The 18,318-nt window shown below is 34.2% G+C and overlaps 4 protein-coding genes across 4 annotated transcripts; 2 read left to right on the top strand and 2 right to left on the bottom strand.

Moving 5' to 3' along the window:
* Positions 1-2,578: 2,578 nt before the first annotated feature.
* Positions 2,579-3,269, bottom strand: LOC17884078 (flowering-promoting factor 1). Its single transcript, XM_006290071.2, has one exon. It carries the CDS (start codon positions 3,193-3,195, stop codon positions 2,869-2,871), a length of 327 nt encoding a protein of 108 aa, XP_006290133.1. The 5' UTR covers positions 3,196-3,269; the 3' UTR covers positions 2,579-2,868.
* A 4,307-nt stretch (positions 3,270-7,576) lies between these two features.
* LOC17884528 (cryptochrome DASH, chloroplastic/mitochondrial) lies at positions 7,577-10,602 on the top strand. Its single transcript, XM_006287323.2, has 12 exons — positions 7,577-7,973; positions 8,060-8,199; positions 8,284-8,469; positions 8,791-8,916; positions 9,013-9,087; positions 9,175-9,291; positions 9,374-9,420; positions 9,518-9,594; positions 9,670-9,745; positions 9,857-10,050; positions 10,147-10,196; positions 10,284-10,602. The coding sequence occupies exons 1-12, from the start codon at positions 7,577-7,579 to the stop codon at positions 10,500-10,502; spliced, it is 1,704 nt and encodes a 567-aa protein (XP_006287385.1). The 3' UTR covers positions 10,503-10,602.
* A 179-nt stretch (positions 10,603-10,781) lies between these two features.
* LOC17883398 (tRNA (guanine-N(7)-)-methyltransferase) lies at positions 10,782-12,098 on the top strand. Its single transcript, XM_006288462.2, has 2 exons — positions 10,782-10,885; positions 11,204-12,098. The coding sequence occupies exon 2, from the start codon at positions 11,209-11,211 to the stop codon at positions 11,962-11,964; it is 756 nt and encodes a 251-aa protein (XP_006288524.1). The 5' UTR covers positions 10,782-10,885; positions 11,204-11,208; the 3' UTR covers positions 11,965-12,098.
* A 60-nt stretch (positions 12,099-12,158) lies between these two features.
* On the bottom strand, positions 12,159-14,980 carry LOC17882237 (pentatricopeptide repeat-containing protein At5g24830). The gene is made up of 6 exons (XM_006287299.2): positions 14,891-14,980; positions 14,637-14,795; positions 14,411-14,535; positions 14,139-14,324; positions 12,425-14,048; positions 12,159-12,345 (listed from the first exon to the last, which is right to left on the bottom strand). The coding sequence occupies exons 2-5, from the start codon at positions 14,640-14,642 to the stop codon at positions 12,617-12,619; spliced, it is 1,749 nt and encodes a 582-aa protein (XP_006287361.1). The 5' UTR covers positions 14,643-14,795; positions 14,891-14,980; the 3' UTR covers positions 12,159-12,345; positions 12,425-12,616.
* Positions 14,981-18,318: the final 3,338 nt, after the last annotated feature.

The raw sequence follows: 18,318 nt of genomic DNA, 5'->3' as shown, positions 1-18,318 counted from the left end.
ATGAGTCTATGACCATCAGACAATGAAGAACTAAACATTTCTAACCAGCTTTTGATGATGCGTCTGTCTCATGCATAATCATTAGTGCTCCCTTATTTCATCACATGTTCAACAAATTTAGTTCATATGATCTCGTTACCAGCTTTTGCATCAAAGCTAGCTACATGATGTTAAGTCCAACAAAACTCAACTTTTTCTAATTAGAACTAGTTCATGATAACGAAAGTAGTAACTAACTGTACAAATGTAGACTAGTTCATGGTTCGTTGCGATTTTGTTAAACAAAGAAATATCACATATTGACATATATAAGAGTATATAATATAACCAAAAATTATGAATCATGCACGCTCAATATTACTAATTAAGTATTACATAAAACTTAGACCCCGAGTAGTATTTACAAAAAATTTCGTATGTAGTTATTGATAGCAGTTTAAAAATGTATAAATAAAAGGGAAGTTAAAATGAATAATGTTTTAGTAATGACAAGTCCAATCGTCGTCAATCAGTACATGCAGTAATAAGGCAGAAGGAGATGTGATGTCTCCTAAACTAGTTTTTCAAAGTAGCCTATGTACTAGTCTCCCTAGCCCTATCTTCTCATGGACTACGATATGGCACGTCGACTATATTATATCAAGGGAGCTTCCACAAATCCATGTCTCTCACCAATAAATCTGCAACTGCCCGCGTACGAATACTCTTGTCATCGGCGCACACTCGTACACACATATATAAAAGGAGTTATTGTGTGTGTCGAGGATATCAAAGCTCAGGCCACGTGAGCCAATGCTCCTAGGGAGTGGGATGTGTTTCTCAAAGCAATGTCCCTTTATACACGTTTCGAACTATGATAGGTTCATCAAGAAGCTGACAATGCTTTGTTCACGTGATTCACTGTGGTCTATATTGCTTACGTTATGTGTATGTTTTTTTTTTTATTACAATTTGACAAAGGCTCGTCCAATCATGAGTTTGACGATGGGATTGCAAATGATATGGAAGTATAGAGTTTGGTTAAAACCGATACGGCCGGCATAATCATCTAGATGTTACGACTGTAGGGATATGTATGGACCTACTATATATGATATTTCTTTTTCAATGTTTTCTACAAAAATCTCTTTCAATACACAGACTCAAACATATACAAATTGACATATCGCAACATGAGAAGTGGGATACGTATATATTGCAATATTTTACATCACCACATCAGTAACCGCAATTACATTAGTATATATCATTTGTTTCTTAGATTCCAATGATAGGTTGGTTCACATTTCACACGCATAAAACATTCTGCTAGCTATAGGTGTTTACACTTGTGACTTTACATGTTTACGAATGCATGTGTTTGTATGTACTAGATTGGTAACACAATTAGATTCGAGAAGACTTATAATATATAACAAGTAAAATGAAAAAGTAAATGGACTTGTAAACTTATAAAGGTTACATAAAATGGCCACCAAAACCATTGTAAATCTAATGAAAGTGATTGAAGTACGTAACTAATTGGATTACACACTTCATCATTTTTTTTTCCAAATGATGTATCATTATAATTTGTTTGGGGCTGAATATTTTCTCCAGCAAAGTAATAATGGAAGAAACATTTAGCATTCAGTTTCTTTCACGAATGAATTATCATTTCGAACCAAGAAGGTCAAAAAGTGTAAAGAAAGCCCTAATTGGTAGATGTATAGCCTGAGAGTGAGAGACTGACACAACCAATTTGCCTGCAAAAGTTTCTACGTAATGTCCCTTTCGACACTCTAGCACGAGAGCCAAATACATCTTAACAAAAGATAACAAGAGTTACATATAATTTCAAACTAAATATAACAAATATTTATCAATTTTTTAAATAAGTTATAATCTTACGTCTGAATGTTCTTAATCTATGATGTATTTTAAAATCGATTAGTTTATTAATTTAAAGTTATTTAAAAGTGTAATTCATCAACTTGTTTACATATATCAATTAAAATTAAAAGATCACAAGAAAAATGTTAGCATACATGATTAGAAATTGTTAGAAATCTCACTATATTTATATGAAAGTGTCCTACTGGAGATATATATATATATATATATATATATATATATATATATATATATATATATTTTTGTATGTATAAAAGTGACACTATATTTGGTGTTTAATTAGTAGTATCCCATATTCCCATTGTAGGAGATAAGTTAATTAAGAACTCATAAGTACAAACACCGACAAAACTAAAGAACAGCAGCCACTGATCCAATACTTTTCATTTCATAAGAATGATGGAATCAAAACACATATTAACACACATTAACCAAAATAACTTCCTTGGGGTCCCCAGAATATTCATATGTATTGTTTGAGATAGCTAAAATCAACTTCCTTTATAATAATTTGTTTGCATGGCTACTTGCTCTGAGTTTGAGATACGTACACTCACGACATATGTAAGTGTGTATATATATCACATACGTCACCAGTTCTTTAGTAAAAGTGTAAAACTAGATGAATAGAAAAAGATTCATCACTAAATTAATTAGGCTTTTAGATTAGAATATAAAAGCATTTGAGATCCACTGAGCCAAAGAGAATAATACTTCTCAATTACAACAAGTCATCATGGAATCGAAACATGCTAAGGAAGACAACAATTAATGTTGAGACTGAGTTATCCCTAATCCATGTCCCGTCTTAATTTCTCAACTTGCATCAAACCAAACTTACGTCACACAACTTTCAACGTCCACAACACATAAAACATGCACATGCAACTAAAAACAAAACCCAACAAACTCTCTAAATCATAAACCAAACCAAACAACACACACACACACAAAAACACAAAAGAAACTGAAGATTTAATGGGAATCTCGGACGTGGAAGTAATTAGGGTTCTTGACGACGATATCGTACATGTAAACGGAGTTGAACTTGGTGAAATCTCTAGGAAGAGAGATGAGATCAATGGACGACCGTTTGTGGAATTGGAGAAGATCTGTATCGCCAAAGTACCTCTCCCATCCAAGACTCTGGAGGATCTGCTCGAGCGTCGAGTAAGATGAGACCACTTCTCCGGTCGGTAAATAGACCATAACTTTCCTTCGGCTCTGTGTGTCGGATCCTGACTGGTTAGGGTTCTCCACAAGTCTTATAACTCCGTTCTTGAACACCCACACGCCTGACATGACTCTTCTTCTTCGTCTCCTTAGTTTTTGTTTTTGTTTTCTTGAGAGAAAGAAAGAACATGGAAATGGCTTTGGTGTTTTAATTTCTTTGAGAAGAAAGAGTTGTGTGTGGAACTGTTTTATATAGCCGGCCCGTATGTAAGATGATGGCCTACCACATCAAAGACAAAAAGTATCCTTTTGACGTGACATATAGAATTTGTTTTCAAATTATAGCAATCAATGATTTTTTTTGGGTCCATTGATGAGATAACTAAAAGATGAACTAATAAAAATTGGTGAAATAACGTGAACATACTGTAGTATTAAATTAGACGAAACGGGTACACTAAACATGTGAATGAAAACCAATTTTGACCTTTTTATCAGAATATGATATAGAAGACGATACAGTCAAGTTTTTAATAGAATTTTCAATATAATCAATTAGTATAATTTGTTCTATTATTGAAATTTTATTATTTGAAAAATAATAAATTATTGTAGTTTTTAATATAATTTACAATTTCCTTCTGTAGATAGGCAATTCCCTAATAACATCCCATAAATATGTTTAAACAGGAGTAGCACATGAAAGTAAGCAATATTTACTATAGGATCTCTTTTGGAATGGAATTCTCCAAAACAAATCCCGCATTACATATTGAACCCAAAAGGAAAGTTTTCGGGATCGACTGGATAGCCGAAAATTATTTGTTACCACAAGAAATGATACGATTTACAATTCTTAATTCCTACTCAATCTTCTGTTTTTAATTCTTTTTTTCCTCTTTGTCACAGTTCAAGCCATCTCCACCTTCTTTTTCATTTTCCAAAACAAACAACAATTAAGTTTCAGTGAAAATGGTTTTAACCTTTCAAAATATTACTTTTCTTTATTTTTGCTCATATTTTTCTTATGTTTTGCTCATATTTTTCTTATTATATCTTAATTTAATATTTTTCTTATATACCTTATTTTTATATCCCAAATTATCGTAGTTATAACATATTGATACAAAAATATAACATATATTTCAAGAACCGAAAGAAATTTAAATAAATTTTTGTTCTTGTGGTAAGTGAAGTGTCCAGAATATATGTTTATAAGCTGCTATTTGAAACTGCACATACTGATAGTCTGATATCATTGTGTGTTGTGTTGATCGTACTTGATCTTGTATAAAACAACTAAGCTCCTTTTGGTCTTATGTTTCATGAAAAAGAACGTTTGTTATTTTCCTAAGTTAGTTCATCAATGTGTATTAAAAAAAACTGATTTAATTTTGTCAAACTATAAAGAAATTTAGATTATTTTCACATATATTATGGTTTAGTTTTTTCGAAACCAACACAACATAACCGAGAAATGGATTAGTAATTTTAAATAAGAACGTATTAGTTTATGAAAAACATTGATTAAACTGTTATGGAGATGAATATATACATAACATTAGAATTTATGTGTGATGAAATAGAAGAAGAAGTCTTCATGTATATACTGTGTTTTTTTTTTTAATATAATGTTAAATTAGATTCAAGAAAAAACGTTTTTGCAACTAGTGCAACATGATTTTGAGGTGTTTAAACTTAGATTGTGGTTTGACGAAGTTTTTCTATCTCGCTCGTCTGTAAGAACTTAGGTATGATATAGGGTTAATTTTACTTTCATTTGTTTTATTTTTGGAATTCCATCTAACATTCTTAATCTATTTTCCTAAACCAAATACTAGTATTTTATATGTCTGGGAAAAGTTTGGTTTCGATTAAATCTGATTTTGGTTTCTAGGAATCTTGTAAGATTTTAAGCACTAATGATAGGAATCTTTAGATCTTATGGTACGTAGTTTTATGAGACAATACTATATAACACCATTGTAACATTTTAAGCTATCAGGCAAACATATAATAAAACATTATTTCCTTCACTGAGAATTTTCAAAAATTTATTTTTGTTAAAAACGTTTGATAATTCTTTGGCCTGATCCATGTCTATGCATGATAGTTTAAACATTTGTTTCACGACATCGAAAATTCGAACGTATCATCTCATGATCAGTTTCTTATCTTAACCAAGTAAACTATATTTATCTAGATATTACTATCGAACAATTCATCGTTTTATAATATTATTCCATAATGTCATCTCATTATGCGTACAATCTTTTTTTTTATATATAAAGAAATCTTAAAATCGACGGTTAGGTTACTTTAGTCTTTAGTATCCTTTACGATTCTAGCAATTATAAGCACACTAACATTAATGTCATCCTTCACTCTCACTTTTTAAATGACAAATCAATATAATTATATGACCCTAATGGTGGACGAATCACACATGTAAGAGAATCATGCATACACTAATGGTAGGCGAATCTCTATCTCTTAATTTGATTCTTAAATATAATAGTTAAAGATTCGACATTACAACATTTACTTCCCTAACATAGAAATATGATTCTACCATAGCCAATAGATAATTGTATTAGTGCACGTACACAATAATAAACCTTGTGCGTCATCAGTCGAATACATCTTTTTAAGTTACACTAGATTATTTTTCTCTTCAACGCGTCGAATTTTAATAAACATTTGTCTATAAATTTATCATATTACAGTTGTTTGTGGATTAATTAAAAAATAGTCACAAGATTTAGTGGAATAAGTATTAAAAATATAGAGAGATTCGGGAACATTTACAAATATATATGTATATCTTTTCTGTAAATTATATAATTGTTAAACCTTTTGGATTATATGAAGCAGTAAAAGCTTTGTAATTGTCTAGGTTCATGCGGTATATATAGTGTCAGTTAGATTTGGGACAAAACATAAGTTCATCTTCTTTTGAGAGTTGAGAACATTTTTGATGTATTATTTATTTTCCTACTTTAAAATCGAGTAATTCTAAAACAGAGTAAAATTAATTTTCAATATATTTTACTTCATAAAATAATAGAGAAAAAAATTTATTCTTAATATAGATTAATCCTATCATTAACTCTATTTTAGAATGAGATATAAATTGGATAAAAAATAATTACAGAAAAGAATAACAAAACTTGCGTTACAGGGCCAACAAATTTAAAACGAGCCGGGCCAGATTTTGCAGCTCAAGGCCCGTTTTAAAACACCCTTAATCTAGCCCAAAAATATCTCGAGCTTCCACAAGTCTCTCAGTGACAAAGAACAGCTCGAGAGTCGCTTTATTAGTAGGAAAACTTTGTTTTATGCGACTATTTTAAAAATCTGTTATCCTGGTTTATATCCTACTTACCAGTTTATTAAGTTCCTTAATCTATGATTCAGCTTTATTAGAGTAATTTATGTAAGCATCGTTCAGACATAATATAATATAAGAGGGTGTTATTAGTTGTTTAAATTAAATTCAACTCCATTAGATTTTTAAAATTCATAAGACTTTCAAAATCTGGGTTCATTGATACTGATTTATTATTCATTCTTTAAATCAGTGGAAGTGTATTTACACTGACACATGATATCTTTTGGTTTTGAACAATAGAATTGAATTCTATAACAAATGATTTTACAATTTTCAATGAAATTATACCAAACTTTTACCATCACGTATTTTTTTCCCATTTCAAATTTCTGTATTGAAGTCTTAACATATCTTTTAAAGATGAAATTTTTTTTTTTTTTTTTGTTAAAGTGATCAAATGAATCATACAACAACTGTTAAAACAATATACACATTAACTAGGGATAAAAAAAAAGACTGGGAAAAAAATGATAAAGAGAGATACATATGTGTTGGGTCATGGGTGAATGAGTTTGCAAATATTGATAACGTACGTGTATTACGTTAAATGAAACTTTTATTAATTTATTAGATTGTCAAATCTCATGTTAGAAGGTTGGTTTTGGGATTGACATAATTTACAGATGAAATCAGTTTCAGATTCACTCAAAGCTTTTCAAATGAAATCATTTGTGAAAATCCACCAAACTTGAATAACATAAGACTTTAGTTAATAATTGTAAGTATAAGAATCAATAACACTAGATTTTAAACTCTTTTAATGAAGATTTTGCAAATATAAGAACCAATAACACTAGATTTTAAACTCTTTTAATGAAAATTTTGCAAATATAAGAACCAATAACACTTGATTTGAGTAAAGTATTTAAAATCATTGATTAAATAACATTAGACTTGGGTTAGATTTAGACTCTATTAAAATCCATTATCCAATAACACCCACTAAGAAACAAATGTGAAGACCAAAACAGACAGAACTAAAATTAATTCAGATCCAGACAAAAGGCTAGACATCAGCCACGTCAGCACTTCCAAACCCAACGCCACGTGTCATCTTCTCAACTCGTCAAAACACGAACACGAAAAACTAGATGACGTTAACAAAAACAATATCCGTAAATGGCGGCTTTCTCGCTCTCGTTCTCATCTCATCTCTCAAACCCACTTCGCAGATTCACTCTCCACAACCTTCACCCCATTTCTTCGTCTTCTCTGTTCCTCTGCTCCGCCGCAAAAATGAACGATCATATCCACCGTGTTCCATCCCTCAACGAGGATGAGATTGACTCTGTGGCCATAAAAACGTTTGAGAGATACGCATTGCCTTCTTCTTCTTCTTTGATGAAGAGAAATGGCAAAGGAGTCTCAATTATCTGGTTTAGAAACGATCTTAGAGTTCTTGACAATGACGCATTGTACAAAGCTTGGTCTTCCTCTGAGACCCTTTTGCCTGTTTACTGTCTTGATCCTCGTCTCTTTCACACTACTCATTTCTTTGATTTCCCTAAGACTGGAGGTAATGTTTCTGATTGTAAAAATCAATCCTTTTTTTTGTGATCTTGATCACTCAAATTTTGTGTTGTTTTTTGGCAATGTTCTCAGCTTTAAGAGGTGGGTTTCTTATGGAATGTTTGGTTGATTTGAGAAAGAATCTTATGAAAAGAGGGTTGAATCTTCTTATTCGGAGTGGTAAACCTGAAGATATTGTTCCTTCTCTTGCTAAAGATTTTGGAGCTCATACAGTTAAGTTCTTTTTATTACTTGTGTTGAAGAAGCTTTTCTGAGGGAACATGAAGATGTGATTTTGTTTAGGTTCTGTTTTTCAGGTATTTGCTCATAAAGAAACGTGTAGTGAGGAGGTAGATGTTGAAAGACTTGTGAATCAAGGGTTGAAAGGGGTTGGGAATGGTACTACTAAGCTTGAGCTTGTTTGGGGAAGTACTATGTATCACAAAGATGACCTTCCATTTGATGTTTTGGATTTGCCTGATGTCTATACTCAGTTCCGTAAGGTATGTTTCTTGTTTCGGTTGATGTGTTTCTTTGATACAATAGGAGTGAGTGTTGGAACATTCTGAATGGTTTAGGATATTTTGTACCATATTTTGCAATACAGTATAGTGAATTGCACACAAATTCTCACATTTTGAGGTGTTAATTGCTGATGAAGAGGCATTTACTTGACTCATTAGTAATTATAAGATATTTTGGTAGCTTTTGGGTTACAGCAAAGAAACTTAGTTTGAATATAAGGAATACTTATCAAAACATAAATAAAGAAGTGGATATTTAGTTTTTGTTTGATATCAATGTTTGTTTCTGGTCACTTGCAGTCGGTGGAAGCCAAGTGTAGTATCAGAAGCTCCACTCGCGTTCCACTTTCTCTAGGGCCAACACCTTCTGTTGATAACTGGGGAGATGTTCCAAGTCTTGAGCAACTTGGAATTGAGCCACAAGAGGTGAGTATCTCTGAGAAACTCTTTAGATGAGACAAGAGAGAGAATAGTAAGTAGAATCATTCTTTATTAGTCACGTCTATGTATGCATGTTGATAGGTAACCAGAGGAATGCGATTCGTGGGTGGTGAAAGTGCAGGACTAAGCAGAGTATTTGAGTACTTTTGGAAGAAGGTAAGAGGATGATGAGCTCTTCCTGCTTCTACTATTTCGTGTCTTGTATATGTGCATGATTTTTTTGTATGTCATTTTTTCATTTAGGATTTATTGAAAGTATACAAAGAGACGAGGAACGGAATGTTAGGACCTGATTATTCGACAAAATTTTCTCCATGGCTTGCCTTTGGATGTATCTCTCCTCGTATTATATATGAAGAGGTGAAAGATCTTTCAAAGCATTATACAGTGTCCCAAAACATATAGCAGTTTTTTCACTTATGTGACAGTTGAAAATTTACAGGTTCAAAGATATGAAAAGGAAAGAGTAGCAAATAATTCAACATACTGGTATGTCTTTAGTTGTGAGTTTGGAATCTCTGTTGCATTTTCCTTGACTCTTAGTAGTTGGAATAAATTTCTCAGTTGATGTCATAAATGTTTCCAGGGTGCTGTTTGAATTAATATGGAGGGACTACTTCAGGTTTCTTTCAATCAAGTGTGGGAACTCCCTCTTTCATCTAGGTAACTATGCTCTCGAACTAAAGGGTAACACCATGTGATTAGAGTGAAGTTTCATATAGCACATTTTCTTCGTAGGTGGCCCGAGAAATGTGCAGGGGAAATGGAGCCAAGATAAGAGACTATTTGAGTCTTGGAGAGATGGCAAGACCGGGTAAATATCTCATATCATGAACTATTTTTGGAAGCATGCATTACTTAAAAAAACTGATGCTTGTGGCTCCAAAAATTTAAACCTATAGTGGCTGCTCATGAATGGCATTAGGTATCCTCTTATAGATGCAAACATGAAGGAGTTATCCACTACAGGTTTCATGTCAAATCGAGGCCGACAGATTGTTTGTTCGTTTCTTGTCCGGGACATGGGATTGGATTGGCGCATGGGTGCAGAATGGTTTGAGACATGTCTATTGGACTATGATCCATGTTCTAACTACGGAAACTGGACCTATGGAGCAGGTACTACTTATGCTACAATATCTGACTTGTATAATTTCTTATTCAACATCAAGAACGAGATTGAAATGGAGCTTATTTGGTTTTTGGTCATTGAAGGAGTTGGAAATGATCCCCGAGAAGACCGGTACTTCAGCATTCCGAAGCAAGTGAGTAACTTTCTTAACACTAGCCATTAGAAACTGTAATGGAGAAGAGACTGACAAAATGTGTTTTGTTTTTTTTTGTTTCTTTAGGCACAGAATTATGATCCAGAAGGAGAATACGTTGCCTTTTGGCTTCAGCAACTGCGTCGGCTACCAAAAGAGAAGAGACATTGGCCAGGGAGATTGATGTATATAGACACAGTTGTGCCATTGAAGCATGGTAATGGTCCAATGGCTGGAGGATCAAAGTCTGGTGGTGGCTTCAGAGGAAGTCATAGTGGGAGACGTTCTAGACACAATGGTCCTTAGAAGAAACAACTATTCTTTACACGAATTTGTATCTTAATTCTTATTTATATGATTCTTGTGATGAATCAGTGATTTTCTCAGTCCAAACTAAAATTTTTTATACTCTAAACATAAACATATACAAACATAATATTTGTATATGTTACTTGAGCAAATAACCAAAGACTTGGGTTCTTGGTTTTGCAGAAAGAGGTCAGTCATAGATCTTAATGGGCTGGAGTGAAGCCCATTAGTAATAAGTAATGGGTTTGGGTCCATTTAGAACATAGGAACCCTAATTGTTCTTAGGTAAGATCGTCTTCCTCTCTCTGCTTCTCTCGGAAGGTTTTAGTGGCGAAGAACAAAGAGCTCGAGATTTCGAATACAAGTGCAGATTGAATCAGGTACTCAATTTATAACTAAGGCGACTTATTGTGTTGGTAGAGTGTCTAGCGTATCTATGATCCATGTTTCTGGTTTCTCTTAAGAATGCTAGCTCTGGATCATCTCATTGAACAGAGACTTTAGGAAATTAGGGTTTAGGGTTCAAGCATGTTACTGGGTTTATGCAGATTCGGTCTCAGTTTATTGAAAGTTCGTATTTTTGCCATGTTTAAGCTAGTTCAGATCTGGGATGAACAAAAACTTGGATTTGTTGTTATTCACAAGACTATGTTTTGGTTATGTCACTCACTGTTGTTATTATCTTTTGTGTGGTTAAGTGATAATGGACAGTGAGACGAAACAAACCACCTTCAGCAAATCTACAGGGCTTCCTCGGAAGCGATTCTACAGAGCAAGAGCTCATAGTAACCCGCTTAGCGATTCTCACTTCCCGATCCCGACTTCTCCAGCTCATGTCGACTTTTCACTTCACTTCCCCAAATTCGTGGAAGCTGAGAACAAAATCTCCAAGAAGGTTGAGTTTGCTGATATTGGATGTGGGTTTGGTGGCCTGCTGATTTCCCTTGCGACGCTCTTCCCTGATACGCTAATGATCGGTATGGAGTTGAGAGACAAAGTAACAGAATATGTTAAGGAACGGATCTTAGCCTTAAGGAGAACAAGCTCGGATGGACAGTATGAGAACATCTCGGTTGTTAGGACAAATTCGATGAAGTACATTCCGAATTATTTTGAGAAAGGACAGCTTTCGAAGATGTTTTTCTTGTTTCCTGATCCACATTTCAAGGAGAAGAATCACAGGAGGAGAGTGATTAGCACTCATTTGCTAGATGAGTATGCTTATGTTCTTAGAGCTGGTGGGATTATTTACACAATCACTGATGTGGAAGAGCTTGGAGAGTGGATGAAGGCTTGCCTGGAGAAACATCCGATGTTTGAATCTCTTACACAAGAAGAGCTTGATTCGGATCCTGTCGTCGAGCTTCTGTGCAGTGCTACTGAGGAAGGACAGAAAGTTGCCAGAAATGGAGGACAGACTTTCAGAGCAGTTTTTAGACGCATTGCATATGTTTCTTGAATTCAGTCTTTCTCTTGGGTGTAATTTTATTGTTGTAGCAAGGGCTTCTTTCTTAATTTTAAAATTTTGGGATAGTGTTTACCGAAATTAAGAAGTTATTGTGCAATGAGAGGACATAAAGGAGATTTGTGTTAGTGTCTTGTTGTACATGAACTAATCTTATTCACTAACTTTCAAATGATGCAGCAACTGAGTATCAAAGTACTACCAATTTGAAGTTGTAATGCAATAAACATAATCGTAGCTGACCCGAGAGTCATGGTTGCAAGTGACATATTCACATTTTGATTGCAAATTGTAATGAGGGATGTTTCAAACAGTGAAAGTATATTGGGAGATTTTTGAATGTGTGCACCGGACGCCCAATTCATCCATCAAAACCTGCATGTAACTACAACTTTGAGAGATGCGAAGAAAGCATATCAATGTTTCCTAAGAAATAAATGGAAAAGAGAAATACCATTTGAGAATTCCTCGCATGAAACAAAGCGACTTCTTGCGACTCCACCAAGCTTGATATCTGGAACCAGGTTCTGTTGTTCCTCATGTCAGATGTTTTCAAAAGAAACTGAACTTAGCTCAGATGTCCGTATAACAACTACCGGAGAGACAACTTAGCATTTCCAGAAGGATAAACTTCTCTCTTTCTTGATTAAACCAACGCATTACTGCTCTTCCTCGTCATTAACCACTTTTTGTAAACTATATTTGCCTCTTCTGGTCGATGTAATCTGGTATATTTCTTTACTAGTATTAAAAATGGAACATGATCCATTGCTATACCAGTTTCTTGCATTCTCGACAAAAGGTTTTCGGCCTCCTTTAATCGACCCTTCCAACAGAGCCCTCTAACCAGCTCAGTATAAGTAATGATATCAGGTTGACATCCCCTTTTTAGCATTTCATCATACAACTGAAATGCCAACCGCAAGCGACCCCATGTACAAGCAGCACCTACTAGCAGATTATAGGTGGTAGTATCTGGGTGGACTTTGGTAGATCGCATTTGATTTTTGAACTGCCATGCATCAATGAACCTTTTCCCTTTCACATACCCATGAATCAAAGCGTTGTTTGTGTAAATATTTGGTTCAATACCGTAAGAAAGCATTAGATTTAGGACAGATAAAGCACTGCTAGTATCCCCACATCTTCCATAACCATCAATAACCACATTCCATAGCAGAGCCTCTGGAAGCAGAGAACTAGTTAGCATGCTTAGAAAGAAATTGTTTGCCCTTTCCACATCTCCCTTTATACATAGACCTTGAATGATAACTTTGTATGAGATCTGATCAGGAGCAACACCAACATTTAGCATGGTAGCATGGAGATCACATGCCTCATCAAACTTCCCCTCTTTGCACAAGGCGCTTATGAGAGTGTTGTAAGTGAAAAGATCAGGATTTTCTCCTCTCTTTACCATGTCACACATGAACCCATAAGCAGCTACCATGTTTCCACTCAAACATAACCCACGAATAATGACATTGTACACAACTGAATCAGCAGGGACTTTTTTATGTGACATCTCCTTCCACACCTCAAGGGCTTGAACCAGATTTCCATTCCTAAAACAACTATCCATCAGAATGGTACAGGCGACTATATCCAAGGGTGCGTTCGCCTGGCTACGATCTAAGATCTCTTCAAGAAGTTTTGTGTTGTTGTTTCCTATAACACCTTTCTGGCAAAGTGCATGCACAATTATGTTGCAAGTCACTCTATTTGGCTTAATACCATATTTATTCATAGTACTGAAGAGATACAGAGCTTTATCTACATTGTTAACACTGCAAAGACCCTTGATTAAGGTGTTATAAGAGACACAGTTTGGAGAAGGACCCATATCTCTCATCTCTCTAACAAGCCCGTCTGCCTTCTCGATATGACCTAATTTACACAACCCATTTATAAGATGATTGTGCGTGAACAAACCTGGAATAAATCCACTCAGTATCATTTTTCTCCGTAGCCAGAGAGCAGCATCCAACTTCCCTTGTAAACAGAGATCCCTCATTATAGACGAGTGAATAGATAAAGAATCATCATAATCAAAGTTCTTTGTCCGACATACACTCTCCCTACAACAGAAGCAAGGCTCTATCAGAAACAGTTCACATATATAAACTGCTAGAGATACAAAACCACAAGTTACTTGTGAAAATACAAACCTCAAAGAAGCTAGACGATCCAAACTGCTTTTCAAAATTGAATCCAATACATTAAAAATAGCTTCCGGGTCTCCTTTCTGGTCATAATCTTTTCTATCAGAAAACCAGTTCTCGGCGCAAGAGTGAGTATGATTGACAGGAGTGGATTGAGGACGTTCAATACAGGAAAGACGCATTTCAAAGTCCCTGCACATCCGTAAACAAGAGACTCAGCAAACAGATTCATTTAAGATGGTCCTGGAAACAAATAAAACGAATCAAATCAGACCTACCTCAAGTTGGTGAAAATAGGAGCAAAGATCCTAGCAACATTGTCACTAACAAAATCAAGGCTTTGGTTGAGTAAGCGAAGTACAGTGACCTGGGAAGATGAAACTTCCCCACAAGAAATGAAAAGCTGCAATGGATTTTAAAACACAAAAAGAAGTGAGCTAGAGCATAAAAATCAACACTTTCGATATTAATCAACCAGAGTACCAAACAAAGCTGCAAACTTACAGCCATGAATTAATCAGATAAGCGATGCAACAACATCAAAAACGGGAAACGAAGCTCTCCGGTGGAATTAGAGTAGATACATTCGTCTATACTCTTAATAACATGCCTTGATTTGGTGAACAGAGACGAGTCATACGAAAAATGGCTTATGATCTTAAGCTGAAACAAAGATAATGGTCTTAGAGATATCACAACGTAAGCCTGAGAAAACGAAATTGGCGATTGTGAAGATTGAATCATCAGAATTTGCATACCTGATCCAGATTGGCGATTACGAAAAATGGCATCAGATTCTGTGGTAAGCTCTTGGTTCTGGGCACGTTTGACGAAGATTTCGAAAATTAGGGTTCTTGCTTTTAATGGGCCGTAGCCCATAACAATCTTAACACGGCCTTTAGTTTCATCGTTCTTTTTTTTTATTAATTTAACAACCCAAAAATTGGATGATCAGAAGATAATGTTACAACTTCGGAATCGTTATAAAACTTGAAGTTTAAAAAAAAAACAAAAAAAAAAACTATTATATCGGCTGGTGAGTGTTAAATCTTTTAGGTTGGCTCTATTGATTAGCAACAATTCACATTTTCTAAAATCAAACTTTTATTTATTTATCGAATAATCAAAGAGGTTCTGAGCCGAAACTCATACATCCATTAATATCTGAGATCAAAGCATATTATATAGTCTCGTTCCAAACTTTTAACTTGATATAAAACACCAAAATCTTGAGTTAACCATGAGGAATAATGCTTTAGCCTATATAAACTTCTAAGTGTTAGGCTAGGCAACGTCAAATACATGAAGCAAGTAGTAAAAATTCTAATATTCCAAAAGAAAAACAAGAATAGACTCAGAACTGCCCATTTGAAGTCGAGAATTTAAAGTTTACAAACTTATAACTCACAAAATATGAAATCAACTCATAATAAACCCGAGATGTTGAAATCTAACCAAGAGTCCAAGAACATCTATTATCTATGAGTAAAAGGTTATGTTAGACGATAATGATAATATATATATTTGTACATTATACATTATATGACCGACCTAACATTATTGTGTTGTATATTCTTACAGATATATTTACTCATGGGGTGGTCAGTGTGTAATGTCAACTTGCAAAAACAAAAGGTAACGCAAGATGGGGGAATCATCAATCACAGGCTCACAACTTTTCTTATGCTATTAAAGTATAATTGCTTATACATATGTACATATAGACTTACACTACACATGTTCATGTACATATCGTTCACAGGCTCGAATCTTTTTATTAGTGGCCTCCTTATCCATTTTGGGTATGACCGCCACATTCTCGTTCTCATATCTTTCCTCAATTTGTCACTTTCCTAATCCAAATCTTTGGATTATATAATGACCACTATCATCATCATGAATATTAAAATGATATATACTAGTATATTATATTCTTACTTAATGGAGACCATGATTTTTTCCGACAAATACAGCAGTACTAAGATAATATTTGAGTGCCAATTGCATCTCTTTGTACATTCCTAGCTAAGTCTCTCGATCAACTTGAATCTCAAGTGTCAAAATTTGGTGTGGAAACTCAGTTCACACGCAAACAAAAAGCTGTCGACCGAAATGAATGAAGAGTGTGGTATCTTACGTACTATATGGATGAGTCAGTATAAGTGAACCCATAGTAGACGAAAGCACACTACTACGTACATGTACATATCAATATGTGAAATGCATATTTCCTGCTCTTCTCTTTTATTAACTTTTATAACAAGTTTTGTAACTTCTAGCTAGAGTTAATACTTTCAGGTTAAGAAATTACCATATTAGTTTTAGAAGTTAATTTCTAGGTTAGTACTTCAATTCAAGATGTACTAGGAGTGGAAAAAAAAAATAGGATCTTACTTATTATAGGAGTAGGAAAAAATATCTTGCTAGCTTGGTTTCTTTGATGTACAAGATGAATTAAATTTTCTATTTAGAAGTAAATTAATTATGTAGATTTTTTTAATTAGTTAGATCATATATATATGTATAGTTCGATATATCTTCAGTATATGTGGAATTGTTTTTTTTTTTTCATTTTGTTGACATCATATTTTTTTCTCTTGTTAACTATGATTTTTATTTTCATTTTGATATTGGTTCCAATGTAAGTACCTAACATAAATAAAATTGTGGAGCCAAAAGTGGCCAAGGCAATCTTAACTTTAAATTCCTTAATTAGCTTACGAACTAAAATCTAAAGTGTGAATGAAATAAATAGATGTTACTTTGTGACCATACCATTCATAATTCATTTCATGCATAAAAACAATAAAAACTGAGTGGCTTTGCTTTCCCACAACGTTTTGTTCTTGTCCTATCCGGTTTTATCACATTCTCCGCAGATTGTATAAAGAAACAAACAAAAAAAAAGATAAGAGGATACGATATAGCTAGGAACATGATGATAACGCACGTAACCAAAAAGCTGAGACATATTAAAAGAGGAAAGTGATGATGATGATATATAGTGTCATTGTTAAAATGCACAAAGATTTGGATTTATGATTGCCTGACCAAAAATCTCTTTATTACATCTCTACTTTTGTCGGCTCACAGTTCCTTAGATTCCCAAAACCGACAACGCACATTTCAACATATTCCACAAATTTCGGCTTCTTTTTTTCTCTTTCATACATTTCCTTGATTGTTACGTAAAAAATTACATTTGAGATAATCACCAAGAAAACACAACTTGCGAGTGCTTGATACTTGATAGGTAGATCATTCTAAAAACGACATTGCAGTTTTGAAACTACATTTTTTTTGTGTATGTTTCATCCGCTCCGGTAAGTGTGTAGTAACCCGTGGGAAGTTATGTTTATATTAGACCGTCAATGCAATTATGCAAGCCGGCTCGTTCCCTTAGAGGTTAGAATCATCCTTTGTAATAGTTCTAATATCAGTATAATATACTTCACCATGATGCAGTGCATGTATACATAATGTTAACCATTTAATCAAAAAATATGTATACACTATCGTACCGTCGTCGATGGAGTTCTGATCAATACGAGTTCTCTTGTTGATACCTTTTGACATCGTCGATTTGAAAGAATGAAAAAGTAGCATATCCCAAGGAGAGTTTACATGAGAAGAAGAGAGTAAAATGTAGCCGAAGGACAACTTGCCAGAAATATGTTCATCACCATGTATGCATGCATGATAATTAGCAACGTTCCGGCAAGTCATCCTTGGCTGCATTATACTCTACTCCACTTCATGCAATTCTACTCCGTTGGGCTCACATGTCCATCAAGCTTACAAGTACATCAATATGAGTGTGTGTGGTGGGTTTAGGGAGTGAAAGAGAGGGAGTATTTATAAGAGAGAGAGAGACATATAACTATACAACGTCTCCGTTCCAATATTATATACATTTTCATATTTGGTGATATAATATATTCGATAATCAGCTGGAGATTCCTATATCAAGTGGCTCTAGTGCTCAACATAAAGGCAATTATCAATTATGTTATAATGTCAAAAGACTCGGCCTTTCTCACGGCACGGCCTTTCCATCATCCACTCATAAAATCTTGTACACTTCTCTAAATCTTTACTTCAATTGATTCTCTCAGTCGAACATATACGATCGGTATATATTAAGCATTAGTTCGGAGAAGTCATCATATTTTAGAGAAAATACCAA

Source organism: Capsella rubella, unplaced genomic scaffold, assembly GCF_000375325.1.
Source record: "Capsella rubella cultivar Monte Gargano unplaced genomic scaffold, Caprub1_0 scaffold_6, whole genome shotgun sequence".
In the NCBI taxonomy this organism is placed as follows: Eukaryota; Viridiplantae; Streptophyta; class Magnoliopsida; order Brassicales; family Brassicaceae; genus Capsella; species Capsella rubella.
The sequence above is the reverse complement of the archived record's forward strand: the minus strand, read 5'-3'. Positions and strand labels throughout refer to the sequence as shown.